Source organism: Triturus cristatus, chromosome 4_1, assembly GCF_964204655.1.
Source record: "Triturus cristatus chromosome 4_1, aTriCri1.1, whole genome shotgun sequence".
Classification (NCBI taxonomy): domain Eukaryota; kingdom Metazoa; phylum Chordata; class Amphibia; order Caudata; family Salamandridae; genus Triturus; species Triturus cristatus.
This window is the reverse complement of record NC_140585.1, coordinates 795,377,364-795,391,578: the sequence shown is the minus strand read 5'-3', so window position 1 is coordinate 795,391,578 and position 14,215 is coordinate 795,377,364. Positions and strand designations below refer to the sequence as shown.

The 14,215-nt window shown below is 42.6% G+C and overlaps 1 protein-coding gene across 1 annotated transcript in view; it reads right to left on the bottom strand.

Annotated features, from left to right (window-relative positions):
* Positions 1-14,215, bottom strand: part of LOC146855554 (uncharacterized) — a 421,570-nt gene that overhangs the window by 176,944 nt on the left and 230,411 nt on the right. The window contains exon 12 of the mRNA XM_085653381.1: positions 6,160-6,270. Within this exon, the coding sequence (XP_085509507.1) occupies positions 6,160-6,270 (111 nt within the window). The remainder of the gene's footprint in view (positions 1-6,159; positions 6,271-14,215) is intronic.

Genomic DNA, 14,215 nt, shown 5'->3' with positions numbered 1-14,215 from the left:
CGTAAAAACAACCTTATTCCTCCCGGAGAACAACATATTATGGCTCCTAGGGCTTTCAGAGTTTTAATTCCTAACAGATTTTCTGGGCATGATTTAGTAAGCAATAAATCTGTAGTTCGTGTCAAAGGTCCTATCGTAAGTGGAAGAGGCTGTGATACTTCATTAACAATAGGTTTTCCTGAAAAACCAAGGGAAACATTTTGAGAGCCTGAGAGGGGTGCCCCTGGAACTTCACTACGTTTTATAGTTGTTCGACTTGCCCCTGTATCGAGTAAGAATTTTCTATCTTGACCTAATAATTCACTATGTACATAAGGTCCTTCTTGATCTACAGGAATCTCGATAAGCGGTAAGTCAACTTCCCTCTCTAGGCTGGTTCATGCGTAACGCTGATACTCAGGATATTCATACTGTGCAGTCTGATACATTTGTCGTGTTGTGGTTTGTGTGGCAGTAACAGGCAACGGTGGTGCAGCTGGCACAAACTGTATTGGCTGTTGTGCGGCTGGCATGGCCTGGGAATGCGGCATAGTTCCTTGTTCATTCTGATCTTGTCTGAGTGGCCGTGATCTTTCTTGTGTTTTACCTATGGCGATATTATGTTTTAAAACTGGACAGTCGTGTACGTAATGACCTGGCTTTTTGCAATAATTGCATGTCCCTTTTACCGGTCCTGCTGAATCGGAATGTGTCATACCCTTTTTATGTCCTTCAGCCGGTACTGTCTGAGACACTAGCATTTTCATTTTTGTATCTTTCATACGTCTTTGTTCGTGTTCTTGTTCATCTCTAATTCTATTGTGATGATACTGTAACATTTGTAGCATTTGTGACGGAGTGTTACTTTGCCAGGTACTCTCGAATTTCAATATTCTATTCTTTACTGGAGGTAAAGCATTTTCTACTAATTTTGTCACAAATAAATGTGGATACGACTCACTACTTGTTTTTATACCACTATTTATTCCAAAACATTTTTCAAATCGGGCATAATAGTCACTTATGTCTTCATCATGCTTTTGTTTACAGGCCGTGATTGCACCCCAATCTTCCTTTTTCGTAGTTAATAAACGTGGCAGTACTTGTACTAGTAAACCTGGTAATGCTTTGACTTTATCCCCGAGCCCTGAACCTGCAGCTCGGGCCTTTTCTTCCGTCTCTAATGCTGTCCAATCTATCTTTTGGTCTCCCACTTCCCACTCTTTTTCTTTCAGTTTTTCATAAATGCCAGCAGGTAAGAGCACCTTTAATATCGTCATAATATCAGGATAGGTATACTCTCCCATCAGCAACATGTCCTTAATTTCTCGGTGGAAACCCGCTGGGTCTTTGTCATGACTTGGTACTACTTTCTTCATTTCTAACAATTCAATTTTTGATATGGGTGTGTATACAAATACACGGTGAAACTCATTGTCTTCGCCTTTTATTGGGTGCACTTCTCGTAAGGGATTTTGTCTATCTATATAATACGGCGTTCTTTCTCTGCGGGGCAGCGAGAAAGAATCCGGACTTACAAAAAGGACATACTGTTTACGTGACACTAATATTTCTTTAATTAACTTGTTACTAGAACCTTTCCATCTGTTCGTGAGTAGTTCCGTTAATATATCAGGTAAAGGACCAGGGTCAGCATGTTGGCTCTTATATAGTATAAGGAGTTGCTGAATCATATAGATTCCAGCTAAACGTTGTTCATCTGCACTAAGGTTAAAAAACGTGTGTGCTACGGTCTTATCACCGTATTTTTCAGGACTGTCAATCCAGTGAACGGCTGATCTGGCCAATTCTTGCTCATCCATGGAATCGAGGAGGTGGTAACCCCTTCGTTCTCGTAGTAGTTTATCTGCGGCTTGGAACAAATGTTCAGGAGACTTTAAATTTATTACAGGCGTCGGATACGTTCTGCTATTATTTGGACATTCTGAGTGTATGGGATCAGAAAAGCATCTAGTATTATCACAGGATCTTCCTCTGCCTACGTATGCTATGGTTTCTGACTGTCTTGTGGAATTCCCTGATTCGGATACTTCATCTTGCTCGAACTCGCCTGTTTCCAATCTTTCTTCGTGAATACGTTCTATTTCTCTACGGATTTTTCGGCACATGGCTATTATACAGTTTTTCTTATCGTGTCTCCCTTCTGATATATTCTGGCTCCATTTTGTAAGAATAAGCATTGTATTCGGGTCTACCCCCGGACGGTCTTGATTTCTGATCACGCAGTTTATGAGGAAACGTAACAGTTCCCCCTGTATCTCTACTTTCTGGAATTCCATAGCTCTGTTAATACATTCTGGGTCTCGCCCTGTTTGGACAAAATGATATATGTTATCTAGATGCGTAGTCATTCCTGGTAACCTCGCTAAATACTCTGCGGCTCGTCTGATACGTAATGATGCCAGGACCATTTCGTCCTCTTTACCGACCACCGGGTCATATCTACAATCTATAAGGAGTTCCTTAAGCGTACGTTCACTTACGAATTTGGGTGTACGTGAATGCGCTGATTCTTGAAAAACAAGTTTATTTATTCTAGGTGGCGTAAAAGTATTGCTTGCACCTCCCGTGGCCCCTTCAGGGGCGTCGGGTGTGAATGGATTCGTCGAACGTGACACAGCAACTATAGGTGTCGATACCACTGTAGAATCGATTGCGGGGACAGATGCGGAAACAGATGTGCTTGCCGGAGCTCGTGTCGGGACTTGCTGTTGCACGGGGACAGATACCTGATCCTGACGTTGAACCCCTCCGCCAGACGGTCTATGTGGTGTGGGGTTAGCATACTCGGGAGCTGCGTCATCTAGATATGAGGAAAGAAAAACATCTTCTGCGGTTCTGGGATGCCCTTTTGGATGTACCTTAATTGGAAATAATGGGGGTGGCAAGTCTTTTGGCATCTCTGGAACAGCCTTAGGCAGTCCTTCGGCTAGGAGAGGATACATACCACTCATAAGAGCGTTTCTTTGTCTATCTACTTGTTCTGATTTCACTCGGATACCTTCCTCAATTAATATATTTTCTTGAACTTCCTTTGAACTCTCTTTACTCCTCTCTTCTTGTCTACGTGCTTTTTCTGTACGTCTATGAGAGTCTTTACGCCATAACTCAACAGCGTCTTTCTGTGACTGTCTGACTTTTCTTTTCCATAACTCTTCCTCCACTTTCATGATGCACTCTGCATCCCAGGTTCCCGCTGCGGGCCACCTTTGACTTTCCGGCAATCCCTTGGTATAATCTACCCATAGATCAAGAAACAATATGGCATCTAAGCCATGCTTGTGATACATAAAATGCCCTGGGGTGTCCCTAGGAGGAATAGGAACTGCTTCTTCGAGCACCCCTTTTCTGGTAGTAATCTGTCTTAACTTCGAGAAAAGCGGCATCTCGACAACTGATCTGATACTTACTCTTGAATTCACTTAATACGAAAAACACAATAATGAACGGTGAACAATGAACAATCATTCATACCACAATATGCAAGACATTTGAACACTTTAAACATTTAAACATTAAACATTTTAACCTTTAAAAATGACCAACAATGATGACAGTCTGCATAACTAATCACCAAGCAGAATTCTTGACAATAACTAGATACTTCGGAATACTTGATATACTGCTAAACAGTACATATACACTGCTAAACAGTGCAGACCGGATTTGTGTACCCAAATCCGTCTTGACCGGCACAACCTATGTGCGCGTCAACACGCCTCCCCGGCGATGGTACTCACCGGGTAGCTCCTTGAAACGGAAGGCCTTAGAGAATGAACGGGACTCGATGACTGCGGACAGCGGACCCTCTGGACATCGGGATTTCGAAAACCTGGTGGGCCTCTGTATACCTCGGATCTTGCTCTCTCAGCTAGGCTCTGGTCGGGATACTTCGCACTTCTCACCGCCTCGTCTGGGTTGATCGCAGCCTCAGTCGCCCCCGCTTGACCGGAGGGAGCTTACAGGAAATCCTGCTGGTACGCGTTTATGGTCCGTCCAGCTGTGGCAGGAGACCGGGCCTGCAACGCACCGCCGGCGCGTGAGATGAGAAAGTGTCCCTGTTCGGGCGCCATTATGTGGTAAATAAATATTCTTTTTACCTTGACTGAATTTCATGCGGAAAATAAAGTAAAATAGCTCAGAATAACAAGAGGCAGAATCCGTGGTATAAGAGATTTTCTGAATGGGCTTTATTCCAAAATGGCCGACTCGAGTGGCGGCCTTCAGGTTCCGTCACCACGAGGGTTCAGGAAGTGAAGTACAATACTTTATTGACAAGAAGTAACTTTTATAGGTCTTACATTACAATGAAATGAATGCAAAAGGCGTAACAATTGATAAGAGAAATGACATATTGGTACGTAATCGAAACTAGGCGTAATAAGGAGCAGAAAGAAACATGATTGGCTCTGATTATCATGCATAGGTGGATCTATAAGATAATACTTAACATAGATGCGCGCGCAGCAGCATGACGTGTGATTGACGTGCAACTAGGGGGTGACGGGGACTTGACATTTAGCTCTACATGTGGAGACGAGAAGTCTGGGGGGTCAAGTCAACTTAATCCCAAATCATATCTAACATCCTATGTTTAGAGAACTATGTTATCCACAAGAAAAGACTCTCGGACAGAATCTATTCTATACTGACTGTGTGCGTGTACAAGCGTCTAAGTGTCTATATGAGATGCGAGGGGCAGAAAACTTTCCATGGCAACAGGGCTATGAATTACTTGCAGGAGGACGGAAAGGCCGAGTCCTTTGCTTGTGAGCTAAAGGAAATGTTTACCTAAATCACTAGACAGGAATGCATCGGCTGAAGAGCAAAGTAGATAATTCGAAGGTGAAATACAGCTTCTTGGCAGGCAGGCCAAACTGGCCGAGGCAGGCACCGTTAGCTGCACAGGGAGTAGGACAAAGTTCATGGATACAGATGCGAGCTCAAGCTGAAGCTGTCAGAGACAGAGAGCAGGGAAGGCTTTGAGGACAGAATCGGGCCTACTTGCCTGAACTGTAAAAATGGAGTAACTTAGCCATATAAAGTCGGTGGCCTTTCATACTTAGGAATCGAATATCCAGCCCATTGATGGCGGATCTGACAGAGAACATGTTGACGGTGGACGCACATATGTTTGCGTTTTGGAAACTGGAACTGGAGGGAACATACATGTACTTGTGACATGCACATAGAACCGTTGGGGTCCAAGATAGGGGACATAACGAATCAGGAAAATCCACATTTCCACACTATTAGACAGATAGCTTTTCAATAGTGAAAAACGAAATTCACTCTAGTTCACTATCAGGACATGTTACATACACCAGGACATGTCCTAACTTTCGCATACACTGCACCCTGCCCACAGGGGTACCCTGGGCCTACCTTAGGGGTGACTCACATGTAAGAAAAAGGAAGGTTAGGGCCTTGCAAGTGGGTGAACTTGCCAGGTTGACATGGCAGTACCAGACCGCACACAGACACTGCAGTGGCGGGTCTGAGAACCTTTTGCAAGACTGCTTGTGTGGGTGGCACAACCAATGCTGCAGGCCTACTAGCAGCATTTGACTTACAGGCCCTGGGCACACACAGTGCACTGGACTAGGGACTTTGTAGCAAGTCAAACAAGCCAATCATGGAAACACCAATGTATATTCACAATTTACAGAGGGAGCACTTAAACTTTGGCACTGATCAGCAGTGGCAAAGTGCCTAAAGCATCTAGACTAGCAAAAACGAAGTCCAGCACGCAGCAAAAACACAGGAGGTAGAGGCAAAAATACAGGGGGGAACCACGAAAAGGATGCCACGTCTAGGAACACCTCTAGAATCATTCCCTAAAAATCTTTTGTAATGTCTGCTCAACTATTCTGTTTGGTCTCCTCAAATGCTATACTAAAAAATAAAGTCATCTTTTTGGAAGACATAGATTTCATGTTTCTTGACCAATTCTTTGCTTGCCCACCCTTTGTCCGTGGTCCTAATGTGCTTCTTCAGGAACAAAGTTATATAGAAACCCCCCATCTTTACACTAATTGACAAGGTATCCACCTTCGATACCTGAAATGATGTAAACCTCCCCAATAATTAAGCAGTCGTCCCCACTTAATGACTAGAAGTCCTCCTTTAATCAAATAAAAAGGCATTTGTTTTGCTTACTGTTTTCTTGGACACTCTCTTCGTGTCTTTTTCTTTCCCTTTTTTCCGGTTTGTTTTTGATAGTTCTTTGGCTGTTTTCGATGTGAAGTTTTCACTGGTTAGGAGCAAGCCCTGTAAAAAGAGGAAGCACAAGCATTGACAAAACTGATGTGTCTTTGTGTGAAAACCAGTTATGTATTGAACACAAAAATGTATTTTGTGTTCTTGTCGATTATGACTTTACAAAATAGTTATTTACAGATAAAAGTACTTTCCGAGTGTGTATGTGTGTGTATTACAGAAGTAACAGGAGTATATGTCTTGTTAATCTAGAGACATTTTAGCATTTTAAAGATGACAGTGGTTTTCAGAGAAAGTCACAACAAGATCTTCAGTACTTTCTACCCATTGTTACGGCTACTTTTTGTTACATAGACAAGCTCAAACTGCAAGTAGCCATTTGTTGGGACAGAACTTACTCATTCTACAAGGTATATTACAATGACACGAGACGGAACACATCAAATACATCTACTCCATATTATTTTAATATAATGCTAGCACAGGTATACGTACATATGGTGGCAGACCTCGCAACGCTCAAATTACATAATAAATAGGGGGATAAGGTAGTGGTCAGACTGTGTTGTCTAGGATCTCGCTTCACGAGGGTCAGAGCAGTGATTTTGCAGTCACTTAACATACATGCCAACAACCAATCGACATTACTATACCTGACCAAGACAAAAGCATCCAGCATACCATTAGAATGCTTCATTATTATACACACTTTCACCCTGTCCCTCTATGGAGTCTGCTCTTAGCGTACACACGTACATACCAGGGGCCAAAATACACCTAATTCACTGACTGAATACATTTATAAAGCATATAGGTTATCTTGGCCCATACGAAAAGGACACCAGATGAACCAATGCTCTAAGAAACATAACATCAATCCGGTCTGCAACACCACCCCACGACTGCACCACATCACACATTCAAGACAGCCAACAGTACATTGAAGCCATATTGGTGGCATAAGGGCACTATACCAAAAACAAATATCACATTGCATGATTTGAGATTATATAACAGTTATATTTTCTCTATTTAAAGATTTTGCAGTCCTCCTAGGCACTGGAAGGCAGACAGGCTGATGACAAAGCCTGACCTGTGCATGGCAATGAATTAGAAGTATTGACTTGCACAGAATGTTCCATATTCGCCCATAGATAAGTCTGCAGCTGGATTCACTTAATGAGATAAAACCAGACCCAACTCAAGAGGGTGGCACTTGAATACATTACTGACTAAGGGTAGAGTGAGAGGGCCTCAGGCAAAGCAAAGATCCTGTTCCATCTCCAATCAATAAATACCAAGGGTGCTACCACCCCTGGATAATGTTGCAATTCAAAATCAGACCCTTTCCATTCTTAGTGCTCTTCTTTGTGCAAATGTGGGGCCCATAAAGCACTATCGGATGAATGGAAGTTTGCAACTGAGGCTGGCTAATCAATCAAAACATTTAAATAAGGTGAAGCACAATTGGCTCAATAAGGAAAACCGAGAGTGATTAAGTTTTCAAACCATAAATGTTTATGTAAACTTAAAAGTGTACAGAAGGCAAAACCATCAAATTTGTTTCAACAATTGATCAATAGATGAATGCATTAGTTGATATGAAGCTCAAATTAATCCAAGTATTAAGCAAAAGGGTGAACTAGCATAGAGTTTCTTCAAAGGAAAGGCTAATTAAAATCAGGCCTCCCATTAAGAGAGTGCCCTAAATCTCCTACTCTGCTCTGCACTATTCAAAATCTGAAAAAGGTCTGCTGCTAAATCTATATTACTCTAGCTTAAATTTCACAATTCTAACATTAGCTACACCTACACATAGTTCTCATAAAACGATCCAATCAGGTGAGAGTGAAAAGATTGGGGCCAGATGTAGGTAATTCCAAAATACCGAGTCGTTAATAGCGATTTTTACCGAATCGCTATTAAGGACTCGGTATTTCCCATGGAGGTAAAAAATCAGTAAAAAATACCGAATCGGTAATATTCGCTAAAAATTACCGATTTCCTACAAATCGTTAAATAAATTACCGATCACCCGTTAACGAATCTGTATCACCGATTCTGTAATACTGATTCGGTAATTAGCGAATTGGTATTTCAAAAAATCTGTAATTGTCGATTCAGCCAATCCTGTGCTTCCACATGACCTCACAACCAGGAAGTGGCCACACCCATGCAGGTGCACTGATCCTGTATCTGTTGGAGAGACAGGGAGCAGGAGCAAGAGCAGAGGCGCTGCACAGCCACCACCCAGCTACCACAGAGGAACTGCACCATGGCCTCACAGGAGAAGGGGAAGGATGCTGGCGGAAGGAAAAGGAAGCACAAGTTTAGTGAGAGGGAGTTGGAGGTCCTCATAGAGGAAGTTGTCAAAGACCACGACCAGCTCTTTGGCAAGAGATCTCTGAACGTCCCTGAGTCTCAAAAAAGGAGTATTTGGCTGGCAATCCAGCAGAAGATCAACGTGATTGGTGTCAGACATCGCAAGATTGCCTCCATCTACGACAGCTTTGACCCCGACTCACCACTCTCAGCCTTAACAACCTCAACCAACCAATGAACACCAGCCGAACGTTCATGACATAGTCTCCACTCACCACTCGGACCACTGTTGGCATCATATCGTCTATCTACTTTGGGGTGCCCACTGACCCCTGCCCCCGCCATCTCTTCAACCTCAGAACCAACTCAAGTCAAGTCAAGTATGCTTTATTCGAAAAATATTCATAAAAGCAAAAACAATAATACTATAAGAGCAGTTCATACAATTAAAAAAGAATTAAATTCCAATCGATGATTCCAGAATAAAAACATACTGAATATAAATTACAAACTTGGTTACTGGTCCTATTTAAATAATATACTATACAAAAGTAGTAGAAGTGAATCAATCCCAGGAGTTAAGAGTACAATATAATTTAAAAAAGTTAAAATGGATTAAAAAATGAATTAAAATGCGGACAGATAAATATCAGAGAATAGTCAGATGACTAGCAGTCTCTATCTAAGCGAGAGAATAGTCAAATAACTAGCAGTCTCTGTCTAGACAAGAGAATAGTCAAATAACTAGCAGTCTCTTTCGAGCAAGCAAATATTCAAGTGGCTAAAAATCTCTGTCTTATCGACCATGCCCACCCTAGGTATTTTGCAGTGGCAACTGATATCCAACTCAAAGTATTAGTGCAAATAATGCGCAAAGCAACAGTGCTGCTGGTGGTCCCTAGATTTTTACACATCGGGGACAACCAAATGCGCCTTGGAGCAGCATAAGCTTTGCATGAAAACAAAAAATGGCCAATTGTTTCTTTAATAAAGCCACAAGTAGGACAGCTACCACAAGATCCACCATCCCACTTAACTGTCAGATATCTAAGGGGAAGAGCGCCTGCTCTAAGTTGAAAAAGGAGTTTTCTTTCACCCGGCTGTCCCAAAATGGTTCTAAACAGGGGTATAACTTAGCCTCCAAGAATTCTCCAGTCATAGACCCCGCACTGGAGCTACTCCAATGCCGAGAGGCGACCATCTCCCAATAGATATCTTTTAGAACACATTTTGTGGGGAAAATTGCACTCTCCGGGTCTTCCCAAAGTGAGCGCAGACCAAGCTCAGTCAAGGTTATCTTAAGCGTTTTTAACCATCCAATTTTGTGGAATACATCAGTTCTTATTATGTCTAAAAAACCCTCGGCATAGTGAGAGAGCACAGGAGTCGTCCATATCCTACGCCAATATAAGATTGGGCGAAGCTTAACCAGATCTGAAACTGCTCTTCTACCCAGGTCATATTTAAGGGGGAGCAGAGGGGTGCTTTTAGGAACACCCGTTATAGCCCTAAAGAATTTATTTTCAGAAGATTGAAGCACAACCACTTTCTCAAAGCCCCAGAGCTCAGCACCATAAAGGGCGGAGCCTAGGGCCTTTGCTTCATAGACCTGTAGGGCGGGTTTGATTGGTTTAGTTAAGGATTTCCTGTGCTCAGCACAGATAGCACCAGACAATTGCCTGTGTCTAAGTGAGGCAATGTCGATATGACGGCGCCAACTTTTATCGCTAGAAATATGCATGCCTAGGTATGTGAAAGAATTCACAACTTCTAGCGGGCGGTCATTTAGAGTAATTTTAGTTTTAAAATTACGATGGGGGTTAAAGGACATAAGTTTTGTTTTAGCTGAATTCATTTCTAATCCATATTCCCCACAAAATTGGTCAAAAATAGATAAAGCACGCTGCAAGCCACTAGGGGTTTTAGATAAAATAAGCGTATCGTCTGCAAACATTAAAATGGGGATCTTGATCCCAGCTAAAAATGGAGCATCCACTTGAGCAGAAAGCATGCGGTCTACAACCTCATTAATATACAAAGTGAAAAGTACAGGGGCCATTGAACAACCTTGTCGGACTCCCCGCTCAACTGGGAAGTCCACTGTAACCGAGCCTAATCCTCCCCATTGTATTCTTGCAAAATTAAATTCGTGGAGTCTCATTATCAAAGATAATAGGTCATCAGGTAGACCCTGCTTCTTAAGGACCAGCCAAAGCTTAGAGCGGGGAAAGAGGTCGAAGGCAGCCCGCAGGTCTACAAAAGCCGCATACAAGCTGCCCTCGCCTAAAACAACAGTCCGCCATTGCAGCATAGTAAAGCGAAAAACCTGGTCCACCGTGCTTGTGAGCCTTCGAAAACCTGCCTGGAAGGGTGATAGAGCATTAAACTCCTCCGCCCAGTCAAGAAGCCTGTTGGCAATCACACGTCCGACAACCTTTTGAATAGTATCAATTAGGCTTATCGGTCTGTAATTGCCCGGCTGTGATCGATCACCTTTCTTGTAGATAGGAATGATTACGGCACCCTGCCAAGAGGTTGGTACCGCAGCACCCGATGCAATAGCATTTACAAGAAGACGGATATACTTGCACCAGCGTTCTTTGTCATTTATAAATACATCAGCTGGAACGCCATCAAGACCGGGAGCACGGCCCGGGGCTACTGAGTTAATGGCCATCATAATTTCATCAGTGTTAAAGAAGTGATCTTGAAACTGGTTTACACTGGTGTCTGGCCTTAGTTCAACAATGTTGGGCTCTGCATACTGATTTTTGAAAAATTTTACCCATTCTTCCTGTGGAACATTATTGAATGGGGGGTCGGGCAAACCTGAGCTACCCCATTTGACAATATGCCAGAAAACCCGAGAGTCCTTCTTGTCACTGGCAGCCTTTAGCTCAGACCAGTGGTGCTCATCCCAGGCTTTTTTTTGCCATTAAAATACTGGTTTTATAATCTTTTCTGGCGGATTTTATTGCAATTAACTGCCCGCCTTTAACGGCTTTACCTAAAGCAAGTCGTGCAGCCCTACACTGATCATTATACCATTTTGCAAGTTTTGGGGCTCTAGCTCCTTTATTTTTCACTGGTATAAGGAAATGAGCTTTGATTGTAGAAAAAAGACAATTATGAATTTCTAATATATTGTCCATGCCGGAGCTAATTAATTTAGAGTGCTCTATGGCCAATATTGCTTGGTCAACCTGGTCGCTGATGTTAGCAATGATCTGTTGATTAGCCTCTATGTTTTCCCACCTTAATCTTCGCATATCATTGGTGGGAATGATCTTGGGGGGGATCAACTCGGTGTCACCAGAGGACTGGATGGTATGGGGCCACCATTTGTGGGTTACGCACAGGGGGTTGTGGTCACTCTCTATTCGCCAGGCAACCTCCATGTCGCTAGTCAGGGGCCACAGTTTAAGACTACATAAGACGTAGTCAATCCTGCTATTATATCGCCCATTATCAAATGTGCTTGTCCCGTTCTTATCACTGCAAGTCCTTCCATTTAGGGCTCTTAGACCCTTTTCATAACATAGAGCATTTAAGCTAATCACATCTTCAGTCCACCGCACGACCGGGTTGAGCTCCAGTTTAGGGATTCCCCATTGTCGGTCCTCTTCATCACCAAAGAGGTCATCATCACTAATTAAGGGTTCGAATGTTCTGTTAAAGTCTCCCGCTATAACAATATTATGATTTAAGGAATGAGTATCAAGAAGACAACCCAAGGTTGATAAAACCTCGGTCCTCTCTCCCTTATTAGACCTTACATAGATGTTATAAATATCCAAGTTCCCAAATTTATTTAAATTTATCCTAACGAGTTGGATATCTCTATGGTTGGTGTCTATAACTTTAATAAGGAGCTTTAAACTCTGGCGAACCCAGATAGTTAAACCCCCCATAGGCCTCCCCTTTGGGCCCTTTAATGCAGGAACAAAGTAATTTAAATAACCCTGCACAAAGGATGGTTCACATGACCAGGTTTCCTGAAATAAACATACATCAAAATTGTTGATAAAACCTAACCAATCACCGTACTCCAATTTAGAAGTCAGCCCTGCAATATTCCGGGACAATAACTTCCCCGATATAATCTCAGAGTCAGCCGAAAGGCTTGCAAAGTATGGAGAGTCCGGGGCAATGAGGTGATTGGTACAAGTAACAACACTGGCTTCAGGAGCTTGGATTCCTGGCTCATTAAAAAGTGTAGAAGAGACATGAAAAGATGATTCAACGGGGGTTAATAATGAACCCTTGGGGTAGGTAAGTCAATCTACATCTTCGAGGTTGGCTAAAGCCTCGTACCGGTTTTTGAGGGGTATGGGAGGGTTAAGCCGACTGCAAAGTGAAGCCCCGGCATTAGGAATGGGAGCTGAAAGGGAGCGAGGATAAAAATAAGTCAGCTCCCAAGTAGTAATAAGAGACTTAGCATGATTTTCATGCCAATTGAGGATATGATTCACCGCTCGAGGATCTCTAAAATTAACTATTATAATGTCCCCATTTATGTTCTTTGGGGTGTGGCCCAGCCAAGGTAAACGCCGAACATGTAAAATTTATGTATGATGGAAGAGGGCGATTTTGGCCAAGCCAATGAATCACTTTGTTTTTTAACTGGGGATAACTCTCAATTACGTCATTCTTTAGAGTAGGAACACCAGCAAGGACGACCACCAGGGGCACAGCTTCTGGTGGGAGTTCGGTACATAAAGACCTACGCATCTGTGGGATAGAAATTGGATTATTAACTTTACTATCACACGATATGCCTTTTGATGTTGCCTTTATCCCTCCTAATAAGGCTCTTTCTCCAGCTAAAGTGAGAGGTTGCATTGAAATCGGGAGATTGGTTCTTCCTACATTGTTATGAGTTACATTAGTAGCTTTTGAGTAGTTTTAAGAAATAGGCTTTGGTGGTACAACAGGAGGAGGTAATGTAACAGGAGAGGAGATAATAGAAGAAGGAATAATGGGGGGTACTATGGTTGGTTTGACAAAATTCCTAATTAATTCCCTGTTACTCTCTATTACCGACTCAACTTTGTCAAGCCTACTATTAATGGATTTCAAGCTCTCGATGATAGGTGACATAAGAGATTTCAATAGCCGATCAATCTGAGCCAATAACTCTACAGTAGCTGAGTCTTTTACAGGACAAGATGCAAGCATAACTTTGGTCTGTGGATTAACATCAGAGAGTATACAACTATTGTCATTAGAAACCAAGTCGATATTACGAATGCTTTTTACTGTTTTATTATTTGGCTGGACGGAATCTACCTTCCTCCTTTTTCTAGGGATTAGACCAGACTTTTTAACATGCCTGGATGAGTTAACCTTACGGGGTAGGGGTTTAGTACCTTGCAAGGGTCGTCCTTTAGATAAGGCTACTTCAGGAGATGAATTAAGAGAGACAAGTGATCCAGTAGCGAGCATGTCCTTAGGTTGCTCGATTATGGAATTTACATTTCGGGATAGTGTTGGGGAATCTGCATTACTAAAAGTACATAAAACCTCTTTTTGAGACAGCACACTCGTAACCGGAGAAATATCTGCAAGAGGGGGGGGGAGCCACAGGAAGAGGCGTATTTTTGATGTGCTCGATAGAACAGCGACGCCTAGCCCTTAATTCCGCAAGAGTGGCATTCCGATCATTTCCGGACAT